At 54.5% G+C, this 25,490-nt stretch overlaps 2 protein-coding genes across 6 annotated transcripts in view; both read right to left on the bottom strand.

Annotated features, from left to right (window-relative positions):
• Nucleotides 1-6,283, bottom strand: part of AKT2 (AKT serine/threonine kinase 2) — a 28,603-nt gene extending 22,320 nt beyond the window's left edge. Inside the window, exons 1-2 of one of the 4 annotated variants that reach the window (XM_077318712.1) lie at nt 6,067-6,283; nt 2,235-2,346 (exon numbers count right to left, since the gene is read on the bottom strand). In XM_077318712.1, coding sequence (XP_077174827.1) covers nt 2,235-2,280 — 46 coding nt within the window. In that variant the 5' untranslated portion in view covers nt 2,281-2,346; nt 6,067-6,283. Of the gene's footprint in view, nt 1-2,234; nt 2,347-3,576; nt 3,599-5,028; nt 5,540-5,587; nt 5,837-6,066 lie in introns of those variants that run through there. The other 3 variants (XM_077318714.1, XM_077318713.1, XM_077318715.1) reach the window with 3 other exon arrangements.
• An 8,426-nt stretch (nt 6,284-14,709) lies between these two features.
• CUNH19orf47 (chromosome unknown C19orf47 homolog) lies at nt 14,710-25,233 on the bottom strand. 2 transcript variants are annotated; one of them, XM_077318476.1, is made up of 9 exons: nt 25,066-25,233; nt 24,841-24,928; nt 22,762-22,876; nt 22,158-22,239; nt 21,871-22,005; nt 20,608-20,760; nt 18,023-18,093; nt 17,120-17,527; nt 14,710-16,627 (listed from the first exon to the last, which is right to left on the bottom strand). In XM_077318476.1, the coding sequence occupies exons 1-9, from the start codon at nt 25,082-25,084 to the stop codon at nt 16,610-16,612; spliced, it is 1,089 nt and encodes a 362-aa protein (XP_077174591.1). In that variant the 5' UTR covers nt 25,085-25,233; the 3' UTR covers nt 14,710-16,609. The 2 variants fall into 2 exon arrangements, with proteins under 2 accessions (XP_077174591.1, XP_077174590.1); XM_077318475.1 differs by having other exon boundaries at nt 14,710-17,527.
• Nucleotides 25,234-25,490: the final 257 nt, after the last annotated feature.

Below are 25,490 nucleotides of genomic sequence, written 5' to 3'. Positions count from 1 at the left end.
CGGTCTCAGATCTGTCTCCGCTGCACCCCAGAACTCCTACCCCCCACTAGCGCCCGCTGTCTGCAGATTACAACGGGCTCTATTTCTAGTATACACACACACAGACACACACACACACACATATATATATAGGTAAAGGTATCCCCTGTGCAAGCACTGGGTCATGTCTGACCCTCTAGTGTTTTCTTGGCAGACTCAATGCGGGGTGGTTTGCCAGTGCCTTCCCCAGTCATTACTGTTTACCCCCCAGCAAGCTGGGTACTCATTTTACCGACCTCGGAAGGATGGAAGGCTGAGTCAACCTTGAACTGGCTGCTGGGATCGGACTCCTAGCCTCATGGTCAGAGCTTCAGACAGCATGTTGGCTGCCTTACCACCCTGCATGCACGCACGCATGCACAGACACACAGACACAGACACATACACAGACATATATATAAAAAAACAGATCACATTTAAGACTTTCTAGATAATTGGCGAGGGGAATCATTCTATTTATTTTTTAATTTATTTACTGTATTAGATTTTAGCTCGCCACTCTCTAGGGTTAGATAGATGTCACCATGTAGTCTTAGGAGGGACCTCATTGTTCGTAGCCTTGACCTCAACCAAAGACCTGGCGGAAGAGCTCCATTTTGCAGGCCCTGCAGAACACTGTGAGCTCTGCCAGGGCCCTCAGCTCTCCCAGGAGTCCATTCCACCAGGTAAGGGCCAGGACCAAAAAGACCCTGGCCTGGGTCGAGGCCAGGCATGCTTCCTTAGGGCCATGGACCTCCAGTAGGTTAGCACCCATAGAACAGAGACCCCCGTAGGGGGCATAAGGAGACTAGCGGTCCCTCAGATAGGCAGGGTGCAGATAAGCAAGCTGCAGATGACCTTAAACATCAGCACCAATACCTTACACCCGATCTGGATCAGAACTGGCAACCAGTACAGCTGCCTCAGCATAGGCTGGATATGGGCTCTCCACGGTGTACGTGTGAGGACCCTAGCAACTGAAATCTGCACCAGCTGAAGTTTCCAGTTCAGGGATAAGGGCAGGGCCATGTAGAGTGAGTTAGAGAAGTCCAGTCTAGAGGAGACCGTTGTATGGATCACCATGGCTAGACAGTCCGGGGAAGTAGCTTTGCCATGAGTGACCTGGGCCTCCACAGAAAAGGAGGTATCCAGAATCACACCCAAATTCCTGACTGAGGATGAGATGTTAACCTGCACCCCAGCCATGGTGGGTAGATGTACTTCCTGGTCCTCCTCTTTTCTGCCCAGCCACAGGAGCTCCATCTTGGAGGGGTTGAGTTTTAGGCAACTCTGCTCTAATCATCCAGCAACATCTTCCAAACATGTAGCAAATGTATCTGGGGAGGGGGGGGGAGTCCAGGTGGCCGTCCATGAGGAGACAGAGCTGAGCATAATCCGCACATTGGTGATGTTCAAGCTGGTAGCTCTGGACCAGCTGTGCCGGAGGGCGCGAGAGTACCGCTCCCTGAGGGACCCACAAGGAAGTCGATAAGGGCACAACAGACCCTCCCCCACAGTCACCCCGGGTCTGGTTCCAGAGAAGCCGTTGAAGGGCTATCCCCCGAATCCTGGCCCCAGCAAGGGGGTGCACCAACAATTCATAATCGGCCTAGTCAAATGTTGCAGCAGTCCGTGAACGACAGTGAAGGGGAGACAAGCAGCCATGACATCGCCACCAAAGATGCCAAGGTGAGGCCCCTCTCCCCACCGTACCCATTGACATGATTCGGAGGGGCAGAGATGGCCAGTGGTGGAATCACCAATTCTGGTGCCCCAGCTCGCCAGGGGGGCCAAGGGAGAAACAAGTACCCCACAGCATGCAAGCGAGAGATCATCCATGTTTGGTGACCTCCCTTCAGAAAATGCACAACTGCAAACAGAGGCATCAACCCCAGGGGTTAAACTTTAATCTGGTTAAGTGGGACTTGGTTTATCCCAGAAGTCAGGGCCTTTGTCTCAGGGCAAGCTCAAGGACCACCTTTCTCTGTTTGTAACGAGACTGCAAGGGCATTCCCAGTCCGTTTGGGATCTGCCAGACACCATCAAGGTGGGGGAGGGAGGCACCTGACTGGGCACAGAGATGTTAGACCACAGGCTCACCATACCCCCAATCAGCCCCACTCTTTGTTGCAGACCTTACAGGGTACTACCTTCCCAAGACAACAAAACCACCACCACTTAGCTCCTTCTGGTGGTGGGGGCAAGGAATCGCTCACCTCTCTTGTGCAGCCATCCCTCCTTGATGACGGACACGTCATTCATGTTGACGTGGTGGTATCACTTCACTTCCCTGTGGCAGGGTTTTCAAAGGTGCTTGACTCTGCTGACCTGCGGGAGAGAAGAGGACTGGCTCAGGACGTGTGCCAAGGAGCAACTAGCAATGGATGGCAGACAACCCCCCCCCCCCGGATGGACAAAGGTAGAGGTCAGAGTGCATCCTGCACTAGTGGCTGCTAATCAGCAGAACTTCTCCAAGAAGTCTCACTGTTTCCAGGAAAAGCTGGTTTGGCTGCAGTCCCCCAGCCCCATGTGCTGTCCCTCTACGCAGCACCCAGATGCAGCAGAACTATGTCATGAGAATAGTCATCTCCTGAGCCACAGTGTCCCTCCAGGTAACTGCCAACCAATCACCCTCACCCTCCTCCAAGGCACCAACCAGAACGGAAGAAAACAAACCCTGGGTGCCCAAATTTCTGGGACTCTGGGCATAGCAGATCGGCCCCCCCCCACACCTCTGTTTTCCAATTCCCTTGCAGCCTTCTCTGCCCCTGTGCCTTGCCCTACTATCAGCAGTGATAAGGAGCGAAGGGAGATAAGAGGCCTTCCCCAGGCACAGATCAAAGAGCCATGCGGCAGCAAAACATCCACCCTTGCAGCAAAAACAAACAGCAAGCAAAAGATTAATTCCAGGCACCTGACTGGATTAACTCTGGGGTCAGAAAGGAGCCCAAAGAGGCTGCCTGCTGGGGAGACCAGAGGGGGCTGCCCCCAAGCCAGCCTGGCAAGCTGGGAGGATTCTGCTGGCAACACTCAGAGGCCAAGAGAGCCAGAACTGGGGGTGCTGGGGCAGCCCCAAGGGAAGACTACATGTCTGTGCTGCATCTCAGCATGGAGCACACACGCCAAAGAACCCCACATGAAGGCCTCCGGGGTGCTGCTTCTGAGTGAAAGTTGGGGGGGGCACATTATTTGCACTCTGCCAATGGAGCAGGGGGGGATCCCATTCTCCATAGAAAGCTGGCCGGTCAGAGTGGCTCAGCAGGCCTCTGCATAGGGGGAGATGCCTCTCCCCCCTTTTAAACTTAATTTTAGCCCTACTGTTCTCCTCAACAGAAAACTAAAGCAGCTTGTCCCATTCTCCCCTTTATCCTCACAGCTGCTTCCTGAGACTGGTATGAACTGCGACGGAGCTGGGAGCTGGAATTCCAACCCGCGTCTCCTAAATCAGGAGGCGCTATCCACACCTTGTTCTCAGACACAGGAGAAGAGTCTATTGTGCTTCCTGAAGGCAGGTAAAGAATGCAGCCCCTTTGTTTGGAGGTCCCACCTGTCCCTTACCCAGCTTCTGTGGATCATCTGCTTCCTGCTGCTGGGTGGCAGGCAGAGCCAAGCCTGCAAAGAACCCCCCACCCCGCAAGGCCTACTTGGAGCAGAAAGGAGTAGTTCCCTCCTTGCTGTTGACAAATAAGAGCCCACTAGGGCTCTGCTGGTCAGGCACCTGCTTGCGAAACACCCAACGGCAGCAGCACACACTCGCTTGTTTCCACAGAGGCTGGCAGCTGGAGTTGCATCAGGGCTTTCCAGGGGCTTGCGCAACTGTGCGTGGAGGTCCCCTGCAGGCTGCCTGGAGCAGCCACATTCCCCCCCCCCTCCCACAACCAGCCTGGAGGCCAAGAGGGACTGGGAGGAAAGGGCAAAGTTCTGCCAAGCCAAGCAAGGCAACCCAGCACCCCCCCCCCAGGGGTCAGTCAGCCACCTGTCTTCAGGTCACGTTTTGCGGATGCCTGGAGAAATGGGATGGAGGAGTCCCCTGTCGGAGGCGGGGGCTGCAGTCTGCCTACTACAGAGGTGTCCACCAGAGGTGCTGCAGTGGGACACCTCCCAAAAGGAAACTGCAGAAGGGGCCACTCCTTCCTCCCTCCCAAAGGCTCTATGGATGCAGATGATGAACAGTGGGACGTGGTGGAAGCAGGGACTGCCCACCTTGGAAGTGCCTCACGAGCAAGGTCAGGATTGTGAATTTCCCAGAATCCCAAGGCCTCTAGTCTCCCTTGAAACAAAAAGGGCCTCCAAAGGGCCCTGCCATGAAGGCACAACAGGCTGGTGTGGCCGACAACCCTTGTGACCACATATGCAGCCCTCCCCCGAAAGGGGTGGTAGTGGTCCCAGCAACCTGGTTTGCACACCACCTCCCCTTGACCCCAAATGGCCTGGCAGCTGACTTGAGAGCACGGCAGCCACAAGGCAGTGAACTTCCCTGTGGACCGGCAAAACAGATGGGGAGAGGCTGGATGACTCGTGGAGCCCTGGTGACTCAGATGCTGCAAATGCAGGGGTTGTTTACACTCTCCAGGATGTGACCCTGGCAGGGCAGGACTTGTGGCAGAGGGAGGGGCAAGAAGACCACAGTTGGGCTGTATTCAGTGACATTCAGGCAAAGAGGAGGGGGCTCTCATCTGCCTTAGGGGAGCACTAGGGGGAACGGACCTGTGGGGCCACGGCTGCCACCAAATAGGCAAGGCTCACCTGCGCCATGTAGCCCCACAGCTTACCAGCCCCAGGGGTCTTTCCCCATCAGGACGAAGAGTGGCTGGAGATGTAAAGAAATCCAGAAAGCGGCCCAATGACAAGTTTTCCCAACTTGGCCACATCCACAAAATCACTGCATGCCACGAGGGCCACCCAAATCAGGAGGGAGCAGGATCAGCAATGCCCCTCCACCTCTGCCACGGACAAGCAGCCCCTTCCCTGGACAAGACTGCAGGGGAACCAAATCCCATCAACACTTGCCTTCCACCTCCTGTTCAAGTGGCCAGTCAGGTGTCATAAGCAGCTAGACAGAACAAGCCGCAAGCCGTGACTGAATCTGGAAGGATGTACTGCTGGTCACAGGAACAGACAACATTGAGAGGGGATTAGATCTATCAGCAGCTACTACCCACGGTGACCAAAGGAAACCTTCACGTACAGAGGAGCAAAACCTCTGGATCCAAGTGCCTGCAGGCAACATCCAGGGGAGGCCCCGGATACTTTGCCCTGTTGTTGCACCTCTACAGGAGCTGCTCGGCCCCTGAGTGAGATGGGAGGCAGCACTGGGTGGACCGTCCTGGGTCTGGTCCCCAGACCTGATACAGGCTCTTAAGGCCAACTGCAGCCGTTAGTCACTCCAGTGAGAGTGCTGCTGGGCCCTCTTCATCCTGCCCAGGAAATGAGGCTGCAGACGGGATGGAAAATACTGTCCCATTCGGCAGAAGGGAGACTTCGGGGCCTTGCGAAGCCGCAGACACAAATCCTGCCCAGCGCCTTGGAGTCTCCCCCCCCCCCGCCCCCCGGATGTTGGGCTCAAGACCTTTGCCCCTGTCCGGGGAAGCCGCGCCTTCCCTTCAGGCTCCACGAAAGCGGGCTTCCAGGCAGGCAGGCAGGCAGCCCCGGGCGGCCCGCCAAGGAGACGGCGGCGTCTGCGACCCGCTGGCCGGCCCCGGGAAGACCCTTCGCGGCGCAGCCCCCGAGGCCGCCCCGCCGCGTCCCAAGGGCCCAGCGAAGGGGGCCGGGCCGGGCCAGCCAGGCCAAGTCCGGCGGCGGGGGGGAGGCGGGTCCGCCACGCGCGCCGGCCGGGAGCTCCGCAGGGCCAAAGGCCGCCCCCCCCCCCGACGGGCCAAGGTCACTGGGGGGCGGGAGGCCCAGGCCCGCCCCGCCCCCCCCCCCGCGCCCCTCGATGGTTTGGCCCCCTCCCCCCACTCCGACAAAGGCGCCCCACAATGCCCCGCGCGGCGGGCGAGACCATTCCTCCGCCTAGGCGGGGGGGGGGGCGCGGGGAGGCCGCCTCACCTGCTGCCGGCGTCACCTGAGGGCCATCCTCCGGGCCGCCGCCGCCGCCGCCGCTCCTGCACCGACGGCGCCCGCGCTCCCGGAAACCCCACCCCCGCCGGGCCCACGCATGCAGGGAGGGAGGCGGGCGGGGCTTGTTTGCGCCTCGGAGGAGGAAGGCCGCAAGCCCCACTCGCCGCCGCCACCTTCTCCGCTCTGCGCACGCGTACCACAGCCGCCTTCATCTGCGCAGGCGCCAAAGGGGCCCGGCGGGAAGCGCGCACAGCGCCTGTGCGGAAGCGCTGGGCCGCCGAACGCGCCTGCGCAGCCGCGCTGGGGCCTGGGGAGGGGGAGGGAGCTGTCCACGTCTGCAGCTGGCCGCCACGGGGGGGGGGAGCTGACGAGCCGGTTGCCACCTCCAGAGCAGGACGCGCTGGGAGATCGTGGGTGGGAGGGAACACGTTGCCTTCCCCCGCCCGCCCGCCCCCAGCAGCCCCCCGGTTTCCCCAGGTTTACATAGCACTCTGCATAAATTTACATGGAACATTATAACAATTTTCAAAATAACATCACAATCTAACAGTAGCAATCGCAGCACAACATGACTAACAACAACACTGGGGAATTCAGATTGTTCAGTCATGGGGCGGTGACCAGCAGGTGTTCTGAGTCGGTCGGCCTCAAGGGAATGCCTCTGTAGGAGCTCCCTCTTGCAGGTCCTGTGGAACTGTGGAAGTTCAGGCAGGGCTCTGTTTTCTCAGGGACCTCGTTCCACCAGGACCGAGAAGGCTCTGGCCCTTGTGGAGGTCTGACATGCTTCTCTGCGGCCAGGGATCTGCAGCCAGTTGGAGGTGGTGGAGCATAAGGCGCTTTTGGGGGTATAGGCAGGGTGGCGGTCTCAAATACACTGGGCCCAAACCACGTATGGCCTTAAAGGTGATTACCAAAACCTTAAGCTTAATCCAGAATTCAACTGGGAGCCAGCCAAGTTGGCCGGATGTGGGATTTCCATGATGTTTTAGTGAGAATCCAGGCCGCAGCATTCTGCACCAGCTGTAGTTTCCAGATTAAGGATAAGGGTAGGCCTGCGTAGAGCGAGTAGCTAGTCTAGAGGTGACCGTCGCATGGATCACTGTGGCTAAGTGCTCTGGGTCCAGGCAGGGCACTAGTTACTTGGTTTAACGGAGGTGGTAAAATGCCAGCCGCACTACCTTTGTGACCTGTGCTTCCATTGTAAGGGAAGCATCCAGGATCACGCCCAAGTTCCTGGTGGAGTGAGTCGCTAGGAGCTGCACACCGTCCAGGGTGGTCAGACGCGCTTCCTAGCCAAGCATAGGACCTACGTCTTTGCAGGGTTGAGCTTCAGACGAGACTGCTTGATCCATTTTGTCACTGATTCCAGACATCTGGCTAAGGGTTCTGGGGAAGAGTCAGGGCAGCCATCCGTCAGGAGGAAGAGCTGGGTGTCATCCACATATTGGTGGCAACCCAGCCCAAACCTCCATGCCAGCTGAGCCAAAAGGCGCATAAAGATGTTAAATAGGAGAGAGGACTGCTCCTTGTGGGATTCCACATGTGAGCTGATGATGGCCAGATACTCCCTACTATCGCTACCCCTCTGTCCGCAACCCTGGAGGAAGGAAATCAGCCATTTGAGGGCCGTTCCCCGTATCCCAGTGTCGGCTAGGAGCTCATGATCTACTGTGTCAAACACTGCTGACATGTCTAATAGTATGAGCAGTGCTGACCCGCCTTTATCTAGCTGGCATCAGAGATTGTCCATCAGGGCAACTAGCGTTGTCTCTACCCCATGTCCAGGCCGGAAGCCTTACTGAAATGGGTCAAGGGCTGATGGGGGGGGAAAGTTCCAGACCCTACCTGGAGCCTGGCAACCGTGCCCTGCAGGGTCCACTCGAAGCCCGGGCAGGGGGCCTACTAGGAAAGAGGAGCGACTCCTAGCGGCCATCAGATTCAAGGGGAGCCACAGAGGCCCGTTAGTCAGCACCGGCTCTCCTGGAATGCATCAGCTGTCGCCCATGTGGGCCTGAGGCCGCTCAGTCCAGCGGGACCTTCAAGACTTTTTCTTGTGGGCAAGAACCATTGGGGGCCTTGGAATAAAAGAATAACTTGGTTCCTCTTAAAGGTCGTGCCGGACTTGGACCTTGTGTGCACACAGAAGCTGATACCCAGAATTGAACTTGCCTGGTTGTAACGGGGCTGCTGGACTCTAATTCTCTTCAATATGCCGACACGGACACATATACATGTATACAGGAAGTTTCCTTATACTAAATGGGAACCTTAGAGCCTCAGATAAGCACTTTCCCATCACCTACAGTCTACAGAAAAGCTGCAATGAAAGGGACGTACTAAAACTTCGGACATTGATGGCCCATGGACAATTCATGCTTGCCCATGGAGAATTGCCATAGGGAATAATGGAGCACACTATTGCCCATACGAAGGAAAACATAATTGCCCATAGGAGATAATGGAAAGCATGATTGCCCACAAGGAATAATGGGAGGAACAATTGCTCAGAGGGAATAATGGCAAGTACGGTTGCCCACAGGAAGGAAAACACGACTGCGCATAGGGAATAAGGGAAAGCATAATTGCCAATAGGAAATAACAGAAAGCATGATAGCCCATAAAACATAATGGAAAACATAATTGCTCACAGGGAATGATGGCAAGCACGATTGCCCATAGGATTCCATGGTCTTGCTGATAGGGAATAATGGAAAGCACAACCGCCAAGAAGAAGAGAGTTGGTTCTCATATGCCACTTTTCTCTACCCGAAGGAGTCTCCAAGTGGCTTCCAATCGCCTTCCCTTTCCTCTCCCCACAACAGACGCCCTGTAGGGAGGTGGGGCTGAGAGAGCCCCGATATCACTGCTCGATCAGAACAGCTTTATCAGCACCATGGTGAGCCCAAGGTCACTCAGCTGAAAGCATAGGAAGGAAAACACAATTGCCCACAGAGAATAATGGGAAGCACAACTGCCCATTGTTGTTAGGTGCGAAGTCGTGTCCGACCCATCGCGACCCCATGGACAATGATCCTCCAGGCCTTCCTATCCCCTACCATTCCCCGGAGTCCATTTAAGTTTGCACCAACTACTTCAGTGACTCCATCCAGCCACCTCATTCTCTGTTGTCCCCTTCTTCTTTTGCCCTCAATCGCTCCCAGCATTAGGCTCTTCTTCAGGGAGTCCTTCCTTCTCATGAGGTGGCCAAAGTATTTGAGTTCCATCTTATGAATTTGGCCTTCTAAGGAGCAGTCAGGGCTGATCTCCTCTAGGACTGACCGATTTGTTCTCCTTGTAGTCCAAGGGACTCGCAAGAGTCTTCTCCAGCACCAGAGTTCCAAAGCCTCAATTCTTGGACGCTCGGCCTTCCTTATGGTCCAACTTTCACAGCCATACATTGCAACTGGGAATACCATAGCCTTGACTAGACGCACTTTTGTTGGCAGGGTGATGTCTCTGCTTTTTAGGATGCTGTCTAGATTTGCCATAGCTTTCCTCCCCAGGAGCAAGAGTCTTTTAATTTCTTTGCTGCAGTCCCCATCTGCAGTGATCTTGGAGCCCAGGAAAATAAAATCTGTCACTACCTCCATTTCTTCCCCATCTATTAGCCAGGAATTGAGAGGGCCTGATGCCATTATCTTCATTTTCTTGATGTTGAGTTTCAAGCCAACTTTTGCACTCTCCTCCTTCACCCGCATCAACAGGCTCTTTAGTTCCTCTTCACTTTCTGCCATTAGAGTGGTATCATTTGCAAATTTGAGGTTGTTGATATTTCTCCCTGCAGTCTTGATCCCAATTTGTGACTCATCTAACCCCGCCTTTCTCATGATGTGCTCCTCAAACAAATTAAATAGGCAAGGTGACAGGATACAGCCTTGCTGAACTCCTTTCTCAATTTCGAACGATGTCTAACTATGTCCCAGTGAAACCCCTAGCAGCTGCATTTTGTCCCTGCTGTCATTTCCAGAGCAGGACAAGGACAGAGCTGCGTAGAGAGAGGCATGCTTTGTGTGACAACTTTGAGAAAAAAATATTTTTGGCTTTATTTATTTATTTGTTTGTTTGTTTATTTATTTAATTTATATGCTGCCCTCCCCGGAGGCCTGCATGCTTGTATGCCTATTCATTGATCCAGGCAGTTTGCTTTAAAAAACTTTCTTTCTCCCTTCCCGGAGAAGGGAGGTGGGTGTGACGGCTGGATATTGGAGGTGGAGACAGCGCTTCTTCGCCTCCATACATTTCTTTGGTTGGTGGCATGCTGGTTGCTCTCCTGTAGCTCACACTTTTTAGGTTGGGAAGCCCACTTTATGTGATTCCCTAACTATCACTTTAAAATGGCAGATGTAGCGAGCAGTTTGCTGCATGGCTCCTGGATGTTGTCGACATCATGCAGTGTCCAGAATATAACGAAAACCTAAGGTAAGCATTTCACTATATTTATTGGATGCGGAATTGCCCCATGTATTCTCTAAGTGCAAACATTCATTGTCAATGGGCAGTCGCTGTCCCTAGTTTTAGAACTTCCTGCAATGAAAATGTGGAACAGATTTAAAGAAATCTGCTCTGAGCCGGAACAAGGGACCCTACGGAAAAGAAAGCATTCTAGGATGTGAAAGACAATCCTCAAAGTAGGTTGATGCCCCTGGAGCAGTGTGACAACTCCCCCCCAAGGAATGGCACTACCTTGAGCCCTTGAGGGTCCATTGGCATTCACAGATCCCAATTTAGCCAATAGGCATTCTTGTAATCCATTTTAGTGCACCCAGCTCCCTTTTCAATGGCCTCGAAGGCTCTTTTACAAAATGAATTGTGCTGTAGGACAATGAATTGATCAGAACACTTCTTATAAAAAGGACAGCTTATGGGCTGTAAACCTTACCTTGTTTTTCTCTCCTGTGTTCTCTAATTTCTGTAATGCAACTTTGACATCTTTTAATCCAATCTTATCACATTGCTGCATTATTTTTAAATGGCATAGTCTGATTTGTTTCTCTACAATAATAATAAATAAAGTTAAATGACTTATGGAAGGGAAACTCTGCTGTGAGTTGCTGGCAGGAGGGTGCAGAGGTATGTCCCCCACTGGCTCAACTGGGGCAAACTAGTGTTCACAAAAGGTAAACAGCTGCTACCAGCATCCCCCTTTGGACCAGGATGGCAGCAGAGATTAAATCTGCCCCTGGCCACAGTCCCACTGGAGGGAAACCAATAGTTTCATCAGGACAAGCAGCAGAGAGGGCCGCTAGACAGACCCCTGGCCTGATCCAGCAGAGCTCTTCTTGTGTGTTTGCTCCTTTTTTCCTTGCTCCATCAAAGCTCATGGGGGCATGTGCTTTTTTGACTAAGGAAGGAGAGGGTGGGTAAAGACTGGTGTAGAGGTTAAGAATGGCGGCCTCCAATTGCAGACCTGGGTCTTGGTTCTCCACTCCTCATCCACAGGCAGCCAACTGAGTGACCTTGGGCCAGTCACAGTTCTCTCGGCCCCACCTTACCTCACAGAGGGTAGGGATTGTAAGTGGCTTTGGGACTCCTTTGAGACTCTTCTTCCATACCTGTTCTCATGTTAACCTCCCCGGCTATGTCAGGCAAGTGGTCACCCAGTGGCACCAAGCAGCCCATCAGTTGTTGGGAGGAGGTCCCCTCATGTTGCCAACCAGCAGTGGGGTTCAGAGATGTACTGCTTCTGGTTGTGGAGGTTCTCTTAGTTGCCATGGATGGAATCTGCCCAACTCCCTGCTAAAGCCACCCTTGCTATGCTGTCTGGTGACCCTGAATCCCATCATTTAATTATTCTTGGATAAAGAAGTAATTCCTTTGGTGTGTCCTGAACCTACTGTCCATCAGTTCCAGTTCACTTCTGACATCACAGCTATAGTTTCACAAACCTCCACTGTGACCCTCTTCAGCCACCTCTTGCGCCCCTCCTTGTGTCATTCTCCTTGTGGCTGCCATCTGCACTTCTTCAAGCTCTGTGGTCTTTTCAGGTAGCCAGATCAGAACGGCTCCATAAGCTACCTTGCATCGTTTCCCTCCTAATCCCCAGCATGGGGTTTGCCCCCTTTTCACCACTGCCACCCACTGAATTGGCACCTTCATCAAGATCTCCAAGGTCTCTTTCCCTTCCAATTTGTCAGTTCAGACCCCAGCAGCATTTATTCAGAAAGGACAGTGGGTTCCCATGTACAGGAGCTTTATCCTTACCTGCAGGGAACTTCATTTGCTACCTTGTATACTTCTTTCTGTCGCCTTCCTCCCCAATGGGGACCGACAGTAGCTTATATCGCTTCCTTCTCTTTTAACCTCACAGCCCCCTGCAAGATAGGAGAGGCTGGGAGAGTGCGCCTGGGCCAAGGTCATCAGTGAGCTTCCTCAGCAGAAATCAGATTCGTTCTTCCAGATCCTAGATCAGGGGTAGTCAAACTGCGGCCCTCCAGATGTCCATGGACTACAATTCCCAGGAGCCCCTGCCAGCATTCGCTGTAGTCCATGGACATCTGGAGGGCCGCAGTTTGACTATCCCTGTCCTAGATCAACACTCTAACCACAGGGATGTGCTGGCTCTCTAATCCTTCCCCTGACATGTTTGGAAAGATCCTGCAGTTCTTGACACTCTGCCTGGGTTCTCACCATCGTGGACAATTGGGTTTCTGCACTTCAACACTGTGCTGCCTGCCCCCTTCCAATTAAGGTAAAAAGAAATTAAACTGGTACTGAAGTTCGGACTGGGATGTCACCAATATGCGGATGACACCCAGCTCTTCCTCCTGATGGATGACCACCCTGATTCTCCCCCAGAAGCATTAGGCAGCTACTTGGATACAGTGACGAGGTGGCTTAAGCAGTCATCTAAAGTTCAATCCCTTGAAGACGGAGGTCCTATGGCTGGGCAGGAAGGATCCAAGCAAGGAAGCATGCCTACACAACCTGGAGGGCATGCAGCTATCAGCGGATCACTCTGCCAAGAATTTGGGTGTGATTCTTGATGCTTCCCTCTCCATGGAGGCACAGGTCAGAAGAGTAGCGCAGCTGGCCTTCTACCCCCTTCACCAAGCCAAGCTACTAGCGCCCTACTTGGCCTCGGAACACCTGGCCACAGTGATCCACGTGACAGTCACCTCTAAGCTAGACTTCTGCAACTCACTCTACACAAGCCTACCTTTAACTCTGAACCGGAAACTACAGCTGGTCCTGAATGCAGTAGCCAGGGTCCTCACAGCAACATCATGGAGGTCCCACATCCATCCCATTTCCCAATAACTGTACAAATTACCAATCGAATTCTGGATCATGCTTAAAGTTTTGGTAATTACCTTCAAGGCCATATGTGGTCTGGGCCACAGTAACTGAAGGACGGCCTCTCTGCCTACGCCCCTCTAAGAACTCTGCACTCCACTACCTCCAACCAGCCAGTGATCCCTGGCCCAAGGAAGTCCGCTTGACTCCAACCATGGCCAGAGCCTTCTCTGTCCTGGCCTGTATCTGGTGGAACGAGCTTCCAGAGATTAGGGCCCTAACAGAAGTAACAGAGAGCCAGCTTGGTATAGCGGTTAGGAATGTGGACTTCTAATTTGGCGGGCCAGGTTTGATTCCCTGCTCCTCCCCCCACATGCGGCCAGCTGGGTGACCTTGGGCTCGCCACAGCACTGATGAAGCTGTTCTGACCAAGCAGGGATATCAGGGCTCTCTCAGACTCACCTACCTCACAAGTTGTCTGTTGTGGGGAGAGGAAGGGGAAGTTGATTGGAAGCTGCTTTGAGACTCCTCTGGGTAGAGAAAAGCGGCAACTTTTCTTCATCGTGGAGTTTGATGTACTGTTCTGTTTTTGTTCCCTGTGAACTGCCCTGAGCCTTAGCAGAGGGCAGCATATAAATGTAAAAAATAAACCACATTGGTTCCAATCCTGCTCCCATGAAGCCCCTTGGCACCACTGTGTTATTCCTGGCACTTGACCACTTTTGATTCTTAGCGGGACTTGTCCTCTTCTCCCAGGTTTTCTCAGTTTATGCACAAATCTCTGATGCGGAAGGTTTTCAAAAGCCTCCCTACTCCCTCCTCCCACCACAAAAAAAAAAAAAAAGGTGGGGGAGACAACCCAGATCAGGACTTCCACCAACGCCTTGTGAAATGTGACGACAGCCTTATTTTGGCTTTCCGAGACTCTCCCTGAACCTTTTTTCCAAGTGTTTCATGATGCATCTCCTCACATCCCCTTACAGTGCAGGGCACTGGAGCAAGACCAAAAGGACCAGCCAGGAAGTGGCTGAAAGTGGGGCCCTCAGCCTGAGAGAAAAGAGGCACCAGAAAACTGAAAGCTCTCTGGGAAAGCTGCAGGCAAGAAGAAAAAGGACAGAAGATCTTAAAAGGCTCTCTAGCCCACCCTCTGTCTCTTGCTGTGGATCCTCCGGCGGGGTTCTTGACTCCTCCTGGGACACTGCTTCTTCCTCTCTGAGCACAATACTTTAAAATGTGCCTATGGAGACCCTCTTGCAGAATCAGACTTAAGGTCAAGAAGGAGAGAAGGAACTTCAGGGACAGGAAGCACATTCGCAGGGCGAAAGCCAGGAGGGTTCTGTGCCGTCCCAGTGCCAAACAGGAAGCCCCCCCCCCCTGCCCTGAGTAATGCTAAGTGGAGGCAGTTACTAACACTCTTTATTGCAAAGAAACTCACATCTTCCACGAGGCTGAAGAGGCCTGGGCTGCTCTGCCTAAAGCACTGCAAAGCCCACCCCACCCATCGTGCAGCTAACTACCAAAACCCAAATGACACCCACTTGCAATATTAAAAACAAAAAACCACACACACCGTTAACAGTCATTTCCAAAAAGGTTCTCAAGTAAACTCATTAAAATATTAGGAGTCAAACAATGTCATCATCTTGTGTGTTTTTCAGGGAGGGGGGACAGGATACAGAAAAGCAGAATTTCTTCCACTGGTGCAAATCCCCGAGGTCGAAAATGAAGCTGACTGTGAAGGCACTGTGGGTGGGGTGAGGAGGACCCCTATATGGGAACCAATCAGAAGCCATCAGAAACCAGGGGACGCCATCAGGCAGAGCATTGTGGTATGCAGACAGGTGGTCAGTCAAGGAAGACTCAGGCCAGCCCTCAGGGGAGAGGCAGAGGAACCTCTCTCTGGCCTAGGATTTCTGGGGGATTCCCCTCTGGCTTGCCGGGAGCTCCCATCCTGTGCCACTAGCTCTAGAAATACCCCTTCATACAGGGACACAAACAAACTGGATCCCAGCCCCACCCCAAGTCAGGCTGGCTTCCTGCGCCTCCCTCTCAGGCTGGAGGAAGGTCAACTGACCAGGAGGCCTGGCTGCCGCCAAAGCCGTCGTTGAGTCCCTACACAACCCACGACCCCGGGCAGTCCAAAGGTAGCGTCCAGAGGACAGCTGCAGTGCAGCCTCCAGGGGATTTAAATCCCACACCCAACCAAGGCAGTGGAAAAGGACATTCCTCCTTTCACTCCAGCTGAAGCTACACCCAAGGCAAGCTGGTGGGAGGGGACACTCAGAGGACCCTCGGAATAGTTCTCACTTGGCTGCCAGTTGACCACACCACCCTTCTGAGAGCCAAGGCCCCTTCCAATGCTACAGGTGTGCAAGTTTGGACCCAGGGCCAGCGATGTAATGAAAAGGCGGTGGCTAGGGCCTGCCCCACAATTCCTCCTTGCTTGTGCTGCTACCATGCCTTAGTAAGCAGCAGTTCCCAAAGGGACAGTGAGGGGTCCGCACTGCAGGCCCGCAGCAGCCAGGCCTCTTGCTCTCACACAGACACTCCCCCTCGCCAGGTCCCATCCCTGGCCCCAATCCTGCAACACAGAAGCATCTGTTCAGCAAGCCGCTCGGCAAGAGGTCGTTCTGCTGACCCCTCTGCTCTCACTCGGAAGTGGCCTAAATGCCATGTCCAATACATATTTGGTGCCTGGGGCAGAATTCATCCAGAGGCAGGCTCAGTCATGGCTCCACAGCACTTTGTTTCTCTGCTCTCATGGGCCACAGAACAGCTGGCCACGTAAAGAACAGAAAATGTGGGTTCCCTTTGCTCTCAAGAGTCTCCTCAGAGCCATGAGACCCCCATGTTGAGAGGGGCACCTCAGCCAAGCCCTAAGCTGCTCCTTGGGTGGGGGGAGGAGAGGCCTGGCCTCTTCCCCCTAACACAAGAAGAGGCCCTTGGTCTGGGCCAGGAAGTGGGATCTAACACAGCAGCTGATTCTGATCAAGGCCAGAGAAGTGTGTGCAAAATGCTGATGAGATGCAGCGAATAGCCAAGCAAGAGATTTCTCTCCAACAGAAAGGTGCCCAAAAGCAAAGTGGGACTGAACGGAATTCCTGGCACGGGGCAGGACTTGGGAGGGGGACCCTGCAGGTTGTCTCCAGCCAGAGAGGTCTCTGCCAAGTGTTTCCTTGCCTTTCCTGAGGTCAAGAAAGCACCAGGAAGTCACAGATGAGAGCCCGGGGGGAGGAAGGGAGGGAGAAAGACAAGAAGGAGGCCCCAGCATCGCCCAAGCCCCTCAAGAGCCTACATCCTAGGAAAGGGCATAGACCTGCAGAGGGAAACAACAACAAACACAGAGAAAGGGGGGTTCAGTGCGGTCCAGAGTGGCCCAAAAGTCCGGGTGGGAGCCCCCGGATCCAGGTCCTTGTCCTCACCCCCAGCCACATCCACGCTGGTGCTCCTCAGTTCAGAGCTTGGGGGTGGGTGGGCTGAGCTTCCCTCTTCCCCTCCCCTCTGGCACAGACCCCTGGAGCAGCTGGAAGACCCAACCCGGAGTTTCACAGAGGCACAGGGACTCCCCTGCCTGGGATCAGGGCCAGAAACCTTTGGGTTAATGGGTTTGAAACAAACCAACACACAAAAACCAGACACCAAGTTCAAGCGGTCTCCTTCAGGTAGACAGGGCCCTGCGTGCTTGTGAAGGACGAGCAGCAGCAGGCCCCCCGGGGCATCACACTGTCCTTCTGCCCAGCCGCTTAAAGACGCTGACTGTCCCCGTGTTGTCCATCTGGGCACTGTGGCCTTCCGAGGTGCTGCTTACCTTGGCGCTGCCCAGAGTCCTCTGGATGGTGACCTGCAGGTCAGCTTCCGCCCTGCTCCGGGAGCTGGTGACGCTGCTGTCCTGGGCCTCCCCGGGCAGTGAGGTCTTGCCCAGGCGCTTGGCCACATGGCCTCCTCGGGAGGGTCTCTTGAGCCCCTGCTCCTTCTGGGGGGCCTTTTCTGAGGGGCTGGCTGGGCTTCTGCTTGCCGGCGGCTGGGCCTCAGAGCTGGTGGCTTTGGCCTTGATGGTCACCCCAGCCTTGGCGGTCTCCTTGAGGGCAGGTGGCCGGAAGGATTTCTTCAGCACCCCAGCATACTGCAGGACCGAGCTGTCATCCTCCTCGCTCTCCGCCGCTTTGTCCTCCTCCGCCTCTTGCACATTCCCCAGCCGGCTGAAGACGCCCGTGGGCTGCCGAGACACCAAAGGGGTGGGGTGCTGAGATGGGCAGGGGGGCATGGAGGAGAGCGGCCCCATCTCCAGCCCTTTGAGATGAAGCAGGAGAGGACAGAAAACAAAGCCGCAGGGGAGAGGGGGAGGGAGAGGTGAGGCCACAGCTAGTGGCCAGCAGAGAAAGAGGACAGAAGGCAGACAGCGCTGCTGGACCCTGAGGGGAGATAAGAAGCAGGACCAAATGGACCTCTGCTCTGGCCTGGACAGAAAGCAGGGGCAGGCAGAGTCCCCTGCCTACCAATCAGGAGACGCCATGGGGCAAGAGGTCCCAGCCCCAGCCCTCCCTCCCAGGGGACTCTCTGCAGAGCAATGCTGGGTGGCCTCAGAAGCCGAGGCCCAGCCACGAACAACACAGAGGTCTGATGCTCTTGGGTCACAAAGGTGGCTGAGGGACCCTTGCTGGAATGCAGCAGGAAATGCAAGACAAAGGCCACCCCCCTTCCCCTCCCACACCTTATTGCCTGTGGTCGTGTCCGCGTTGGTCTCTGCACCCAGTCGATCAAAAACAGAGGTTCTCTGCAAACCTGAAAGCAGACAAGTTTGAATAAGAGACTGCACTGTATGAGGGGGTCAGGAGAGCTGTCAACAAAGAGAGTGAGGGGCTTGGGGACCAAGTTGGAGGAGGAAAGGTTGAGGGAGCTTGGCCTGTCTAGCCTGGGGAGGAGACCAAGAGGTGATAGGACGGCCATCTTCAAGTACAAATGTTCTTACATTATTATCCTAACCCCGCCCATGGCGCTGTGGGCGCTGCGGACTAAATAAAGCCGTAAGGGCTTAGGGGAAGGAGTTAGGGCGGGCTCTGTCAGGGATGAGGAAGGGTGCCGATTGGCTCCTTCCTCCGGACAGACCATCGGCGGAACCAATTGGCAGGAGCAAAGCGCCTGCCAATTGGCCTCTCCGATTCCCGCCCTGCCGACAAGGGACCAACTGCGAGCCACGCAAAGCGCCTCCGACGCATCAGGCCGCCGGCCAGGGAGCCCCCGCCAGCCGCGCTGCGCACGCCTGCCACAGGCTCCCTGGCCTAGCACCCGCTGTATTGTGAGTACAGCGGGCTTGATTACTAGTATGTTATATTGTAATATAGTTTATCAATAATGTATAGCTCTTGAACTTTGTATTTGCTGTATTTGCTGGCATTATTTTATAGTACTTGGCCTTATACTGTATTAAAATAAAATCAACCAGTAGCAAAGTTTCCATCTTCAAATGCTTGAAGGGCTGTCATATAGAGCAGCGGTCCACAACCTTTTTCTGGTTGCGGACCGCTGCCAAGGGGGAGAGGGCAACCCGAGGCCCGCACAAACGCACATGCTCGGACCTGCCTCGCATGTGCGTTTGCGTTCCCAGCAGGGGCAAAACATGCATGTGCAGCAGCTCTGCACATGTGTGCATGTGCGAAACTACTGCACGTGTGCTTTTTCACCCCCATCGGGCACAAACGTGCATGCATGGCAGGTTTGCGCATGCAAGTTTGCACCGCCAGCATGCTGGCAGCCACGCTTCCCCCCCCCCCTCCCGCAGCAAGAAGCTTGCTGGGCCGCACGCTAATCGGCCGCTTTGGGGGGGCGGGGAGATGGAACCGCGGCCCGCTGCCGAGGCTCTTGCGGCCCGGTACCGGGCTGCAGACCGAAGGTTGGGGACCACTGATATAGAGGATGGAGAAGAGTTGTTTTCTGTTGTCCCAAAGGGTCGGACCGGAACCAATTGGTTGAAATTAATTCAATACAATTTTCGGCTAAACATCCTCAGTGGAACAGGATTCCTCAGGATTCTCATTCTTTGGCAGTTTTTAAGCAGAGGCTACATAGCCATCTGACAGAAAGGCTGATTCTGTGAATGAGACAGTTTGTAAATGGGTGGGCAGGAAGGGATTGTGTCTGAGCTTGGCTCTTGTGGCCCTTTCTGGCATGTCTAGGAAAGAGCCAATCACCACCTTGGGGTTGGGAGGCAAATTTCTTCCAGGCCAGACTGGCCAAGGATTGTTGTTGTTTGGGGGAGGGGGGGGTTCATATGTGGTTGGGCAGGTAGAAGTGTTTCCTGCATTCTGCAGAAGGTGGGACCCTGAAGGTCCCTTCCAATTCCATGAGTCTATGATTCCAAGGACATGAAACAGCGCCCTCGGGAGTGATCCTGGATCCTGGACCCTTTCTATTGAGGCCCAGGTCATGGGACTAGCATGGACAGCATTTTTCCACCTACACTAAGTGAAGCTGCTAACGCCCTACCTGTCCTCAGATTGCTTGACCACAGGGATCACCTCCAGACTAGATTTCTGTAACTTCCTCTACACAGGCCTGCCCTTGTCCCTGACTTGGAAATTGTGTATTAGGGCAGGGGGACATTTCGGTGTCTGTGGCCTAATTCACACGAGAAGGGAAATGAGGTTGAATATGGAATTGGGAGGAATTGGTTGCCATGTAATCTCCCCCTAAGAGGAGTCTCCAGTCTGATTTTCCCTTCACATATCTGAGGACATGGCTCTGGAAAGTTCATCTATAACGACTATGCCACAATTCCCCAAGGTCAGTCCTCTCCCACATTCAAGGAACATTCCACACCACATGTTCTTGACACCCAAGCCCTCATTTGTCACCACACCACCACAACCCCCCCACAACACACATATTCAACCTCATGCCTTTACTGACTGGACAACCCTTCCTCTTCCCACCATCAAGCTCTCTCTATCTTAATCACTCTCTTCCTCTCTACCTCTCTCTCTTTGCTATTTTCCCCCCTCCCCCCCCCCGTGCTAGCGCCTGTTGTATCAGATACAATGGGCTCTAATTCTAGTAACCTAATAAAACCTGACTTTTGCTCTGCTCCTTCCTTCTCCATTCCCATTTAGAGCCTTTGGGCAGAGACCTGCAGTCCTCTACTTCCAGATTTGCCACTCACAGCAGCGCTTACCGATTTCCTCTGCAAACACCCCTCAACCCACTTCCCTGCCTGGCCCCTTTCCCTAATTCTTCTCCCAACACGTGATCGGAGAGGAGTCTCCCCACCACAGCAGGTGGCCAAACATGGCTCAGACCTACCTTTGGCTGCCTGCTGCTCCAGGATCTTCTTGGTCCTGGGAGTGGTGCCCTTGGGCATGTGGACGATATACTTCCCCTCCATCTCAGCTGTGACACGGCGGCGCTTTGCCATGGTGGCCGTGGCAGGAGTCTCGTCCGTGGGGCCGCACAGAGCTAAGGCAATGAGAGATCAGGTTTGGCTTGGCATGAGCTTCAGTACCCGCCTGCTAACAAGGGCAAGTAGCTCTCCAGGCTGCGAGGCTGGCCTTCATCTGATGAGGCAGTCTGGGCCTGGGGGTTCTGTTCCTTTGCTGGCCCATGTGGGTGCAACGGCAGGCATGCTTGTTGGGGATGGAGAGGGGCACTGACTGCCTCTTCCCACATTGCTCCAACCCATCCCCACACAGCGCTGTAAGGATACACCCACTCACACACTGAAAAAGAAGCCTTTGCCTGGGCCACTAGAGGGGAGCAGAGAGCTTTGCTCGGTCACCCTTGAAACGGAGGAGGGTTTCATTACTGAACTGATATTTTCCAGAAACAACCTTCAAATATAACTATTACAAGTTTTTTGAAAATCCCTCCCCCCTTTTGTTTTCTGAAGCAGGGAAAAAGGACTGGAGCATCTCCTCTGGCTCTTATGAGTCTGAGGAAGGTCAGAGATAGCAACTGCACACTTTTCCTTCTCCTCATTCGAGCATCCATGAACACCAGATTCCCCCTCCACCCTGGCTCAGTCAAACAAAGGACTGTGTGATTTTCAACTCAGCAATGTCCCTCCTGGCCTGAAAGTTTTCTTCTAAAACATTCAGTTAGAGCTGCACAACCCGTCCCTTTCCTGAGCTTCCCCATCTTAAGGGGCAATCCAGGGAACGGAGCAAGACTTTCTTTGCTCCATCTGAAAGCTGATCCGTGAGGCTGTGCATGCACCCACCCACCCACACACACACAAATACAATTCCTGCCCCCGTCCCCACAAACCCTTACAACAGCGGTTCTCAACCGCCCTAGTGTCACGACTCCTAAAGTAGGGGCAGCGGCAGCACATGTGCGCGCAGGCTCGCAGGCCACTGCCACTCCTGCTCACCGTGGCACTGGCCAGGGCCATGCTGCCACACCAACCTCTGCTGCCATGGCCCCCAGGAAAGGGCCAAACGACCCCATGAGGGGTCACGACCCCTGGGCTGAGAACCACTGCTCTGGAAGGTGCTGGGAACAAGTCCGAGGACAGAGCAAGCCTACCAAGGCAGGGCATAAAGAGAGATCCTCCCCCTCCCCACTCACCTGCTTTGGCATTCTTCACTGCCAGCTTGTTAGACACCGTGATGGAGATCTTGGAAGCGCTACTGTCTGGCCTCCGAACGGGAGTGGAAGGTGGGGAGTCTCGGCTGAGGCTGTTTGCAATCATCCTACTGGCAGCTGTAGGGAGAACAGGGACTGGTGGAGGAGCTTCTTCCAGCCTCAATGGCCACCAGATCGAGACATCACCTCTCCGATGGCAGGGAGAGGCATGGGCACTCACTGCACGTCTGTGCCCCAGCTGCACCTGCCTTTGTGCTGCTCCCGCTTACCGCTGGTGGCGCTCCTGCGGAGTTCAGATGGCATGGCTGCTTGGCTGGAGGCAACCGACTCTGTGGCTGCCTTGCACATTTCCTAGAGACAGAGAAGACCAGGGTGGAGTGGGCATCCCCCTGGTTCTGGTACCCACACTCCCACAAAATCATGAGGCTCACACAGATCCCAAATAACCCTTCCACAAGGCCCCTCTCCAAGCTAGCCTACCAAAGCATAAGATCCTGCACCCCGCAACAGGAAGCCTGCAGCAAAGAGGTGACAGCCTGGGTATGTGCCAGGAATTCCTAGGGCCATCTGGATGCTCCTTAATCAGGGCAAACCTCCAGTTCCTACAAATGCCCTTCAGGCCCCTTCCATGGACTATTCTGGGGCTCACAGAAGGGCAAACGGGAATGCTTCTGGAAGTTTCCTTTGCCACCTGTCTCCCCTGGCCCCCAAGCTAGACCGATCCATTTGCCTCTTACATAAGGAGTCTCCCCAGAAAGCCAGGCCTTTAGGGAGCAAGCTTGCATACCACGTTGCCTCATTTTTGTTTCAAGTATGGAAGGGGCAGAGCCACATTTCTCCCAGGAAGCTGCTTCCTGTATCCAGGAGACCCACCTGCCTATAAACAATTTTGGCATGCTTTAGAATGGCGATGATATCCCCGACCACAGTGACACCCAGCTCGTGAAGGATCTCCTTGTTCAAGTCCATCAGCATGTTCTTCTGGATCCTGCAGGAAATGCAAACCATGTGAGACAGTCACCGAACTAAACTCCTTGTCGTCTGAGCACCAAAGGGCAACTGGGCCACCCAGTCTCAGCCACCCAGAAAAGGCAGAGAAGAAAGCTGCTGCCAAACCTGGGGAAAGAGAAGCTGGCAGGGAAAAGGCTGTGGGCTCCCAGTTGTTAAAGGAGACGGCCACAGGAAGAGCTCTTCCAAAGGCTGAGTGCCCTACCCCACCACAGTGAAGGCAAATGCCAGCTTTGCCTTTAAGTAAGTTCTCCTAAAGCTCTTTAAAAAGACACCACCGAGAGATCAAAACTGCAGCATCATCTTCAAGGAAGCTTCCATTTGTATTGCTTAAATGACATTCAGTGCAGAATGCTCAGAGTGCTTTTGCCAGAAAAATCCTGGCTCTGTCTAAAAGAGAACAATTCATATTTTGAGAGTGAGCATGCATCTTTAAACAGAGGCAGGAGGGTAGCCGCCACGTTCATCTGAAGCAGCAGAACAAAGCTTGAGTCCAGGGGCACCACTAAGAGCAGCAAAGTGTTGTGTGTTTATACAAAAAGTTGCAGAGGAAAGTCTGAGTCCAGGGGAACCTTTTTAAAGTCCCACAAAGTTTGATTCTGGTTATAAGCGTGTTGTATGCGCGCACACTTCCTCAGATACCTAGAATGAAGGCATGCTAGGGACTTGGGTGCTTACAGCGTTTCATTTGCACAGCCATTGCAGAGCTAACATGGACACGCCCAGAATAAGACTCCCTGGATCTCCGGGGGGACAGGCCAGAACCAATGGGGAGAAATTAATTCAAAAGAAATTCCATTTAAACATCCAGAAGAAGTTTCTGACAGCTAGAGCAGTTTCTCAGTGGAACCGGCTTCCTCGGGAGGTGGTGGGTTCTCCATTTTTGGAAATGTTTAAACAGAGGCTAGAGAGCCATCTGATGGAGAGGCTGATTCTGTGAAGGCTCAAGGGGGTGGCAGGTGACAGTGGATGAGCGATAGGGATGTGAGTGTCCTGCATAGTGCAGGGGTTGGACTAGATGACCCAGGAAGTCCCTTCCAACTTTGTGATTCTAGGATTCTAAATTCCATCTAAATTTCCGGAAGAAGTTCCTGAAAGAGCGGTTTCTCAGTGGAACAGGCTACCTTGGGAGGCGGTGGGTTCTCCATCTTTGGAAATTTTTAAGCAGAGGCTGGATAGCCATGTGATGGAGAGGCTGATTCTGTGAAGGCTCAAGGGGGTGGCAGGTGACAGTGGATGAGTGATTGGGATGTGAGTGTCCTGCATAATGCAGGGGTTGGACTAGATGACCCAGGAAGTCCCTTCCAAATCTGTGATTCTAGGATTCTAAATTCCATCTAAATTTCCGGAAGAAGTTCCTGACAGTCAGAGCAGTTCCTCAGTGGAACAGGCTTCCTCGGGAGGTGGTGGGTTCTCCATCTTTGGGGATTTTTAAACAGAGGCTGGATGGCCATCTGACGGATAGGCTGATTCTGTGAAGGCTCAAGGGGGTGGCAGGTGACAGCGGATGAGCGATAAGGATGTGAGTGTCCTGCATAGTGCAGGGGTTGGACTAGATGACCTAGGTAGTCCCTTCCAACTCTGTGATTCTAGGATTCTAAATTCCATCTAAATTTCCGGAAGAAGTTCCTGACAGTCAGAGCGGTTTCTCAGTGGAACAGGCTTCCTCGGGAGGTGGTGGGTTCTCCATCTTTGGAGGTTTTTAAGCAGAGGCTGGAGAGCCATCTGATGGAGAGGCTGATTCTGTGAAGGTTCAAGTGGGTGGCAGGGGACAGCGGATGAGCGAGAGGGTTGGGAGTGTCCTGCACAGTCCAGGGGGCTGGACTAGATGACCCCGGAGGCCCCTTCCCACTCTGTGACTCCATGGCTAGGGGGGCCTGGCTGGGATCCTTCAGCAGACGCCCTGGAGTCGTTATCCACGAAGAGGCGGCGCTCCCCCCTCACCTGTTGTCGACGAAGCCGACGGCGTAGTTGACGGCGGGCCCGGGGGGGATGCCGGCCTCCTTGAAGAACTGGATCCACTCTGAGGTCGCTGCGGGAAGAGAAGAGGCCGACGGTGGACGCGGCGGCCAGCGAGGGAGACCCCCCCCCCCATCACCACCACCACCCCCCTGCCAGGTAGGCCGCCCCAGCCCGCCCCAGCCCGCCGCGCCGCGCCCCCTCCCTCACCCATCGTGACCGACGCCATGGCGAGGGGCGGAGGGGGTCGCGGCGCTCTCCCCCCTCCCCGCTTCTTGCTGCCTCCGCCGCCCCCGGGCCCCGCGACAGCCGAGGGGCTCCCCAGGCCCTGCCGGAAGCGGAAGGCTTCCCGAACCCTCACCCAAGCACTTCCGTGGCGGCGCAGCCTACTCTGGCCGCCCGCGATCATAGACGCCGGGAGGACCGACCCAGCCGCGGCAGGAGGGGAGGGGAGGGGCGGGGCTTCACGCGCGCAGGCTCCGCCCCCTCCGGAGGCAGCCTGGAGATCGGGGTGGGGGGGCGGACGGACGGACGGAGGGGCAGCAGCCCGAAGCCCCGCCCAGGAGGGGAGGCGCCTCGCTAGGGAAGGTCTTGCTCCGGGGGGGGGGGGATGGGAGGCATGCACACAAAGTTCT

The sequence above is a fragment of the Paroedura picta genome, unplaced genomic scaffold, assembly GCF_049243985.1.
Source record: "Paroedura picta isolate Pp20150507F unplaced genomic scaffold, Ppicta_v3.0 Ppicta_v3_sca21, whole genome shotgun sequence".
Taxonomy (NCBI): domain Eukaryota; kingdom Metazoa; phylum Chordata; class Lepidosauria; order Squamata; family Gekkonidae; genus Paroedura; species Paroedura picta.
Note: the sequence above shows the minus strand (reverse complement) of the source record. Positions and strands in the feature narration are given on the sequence as shown.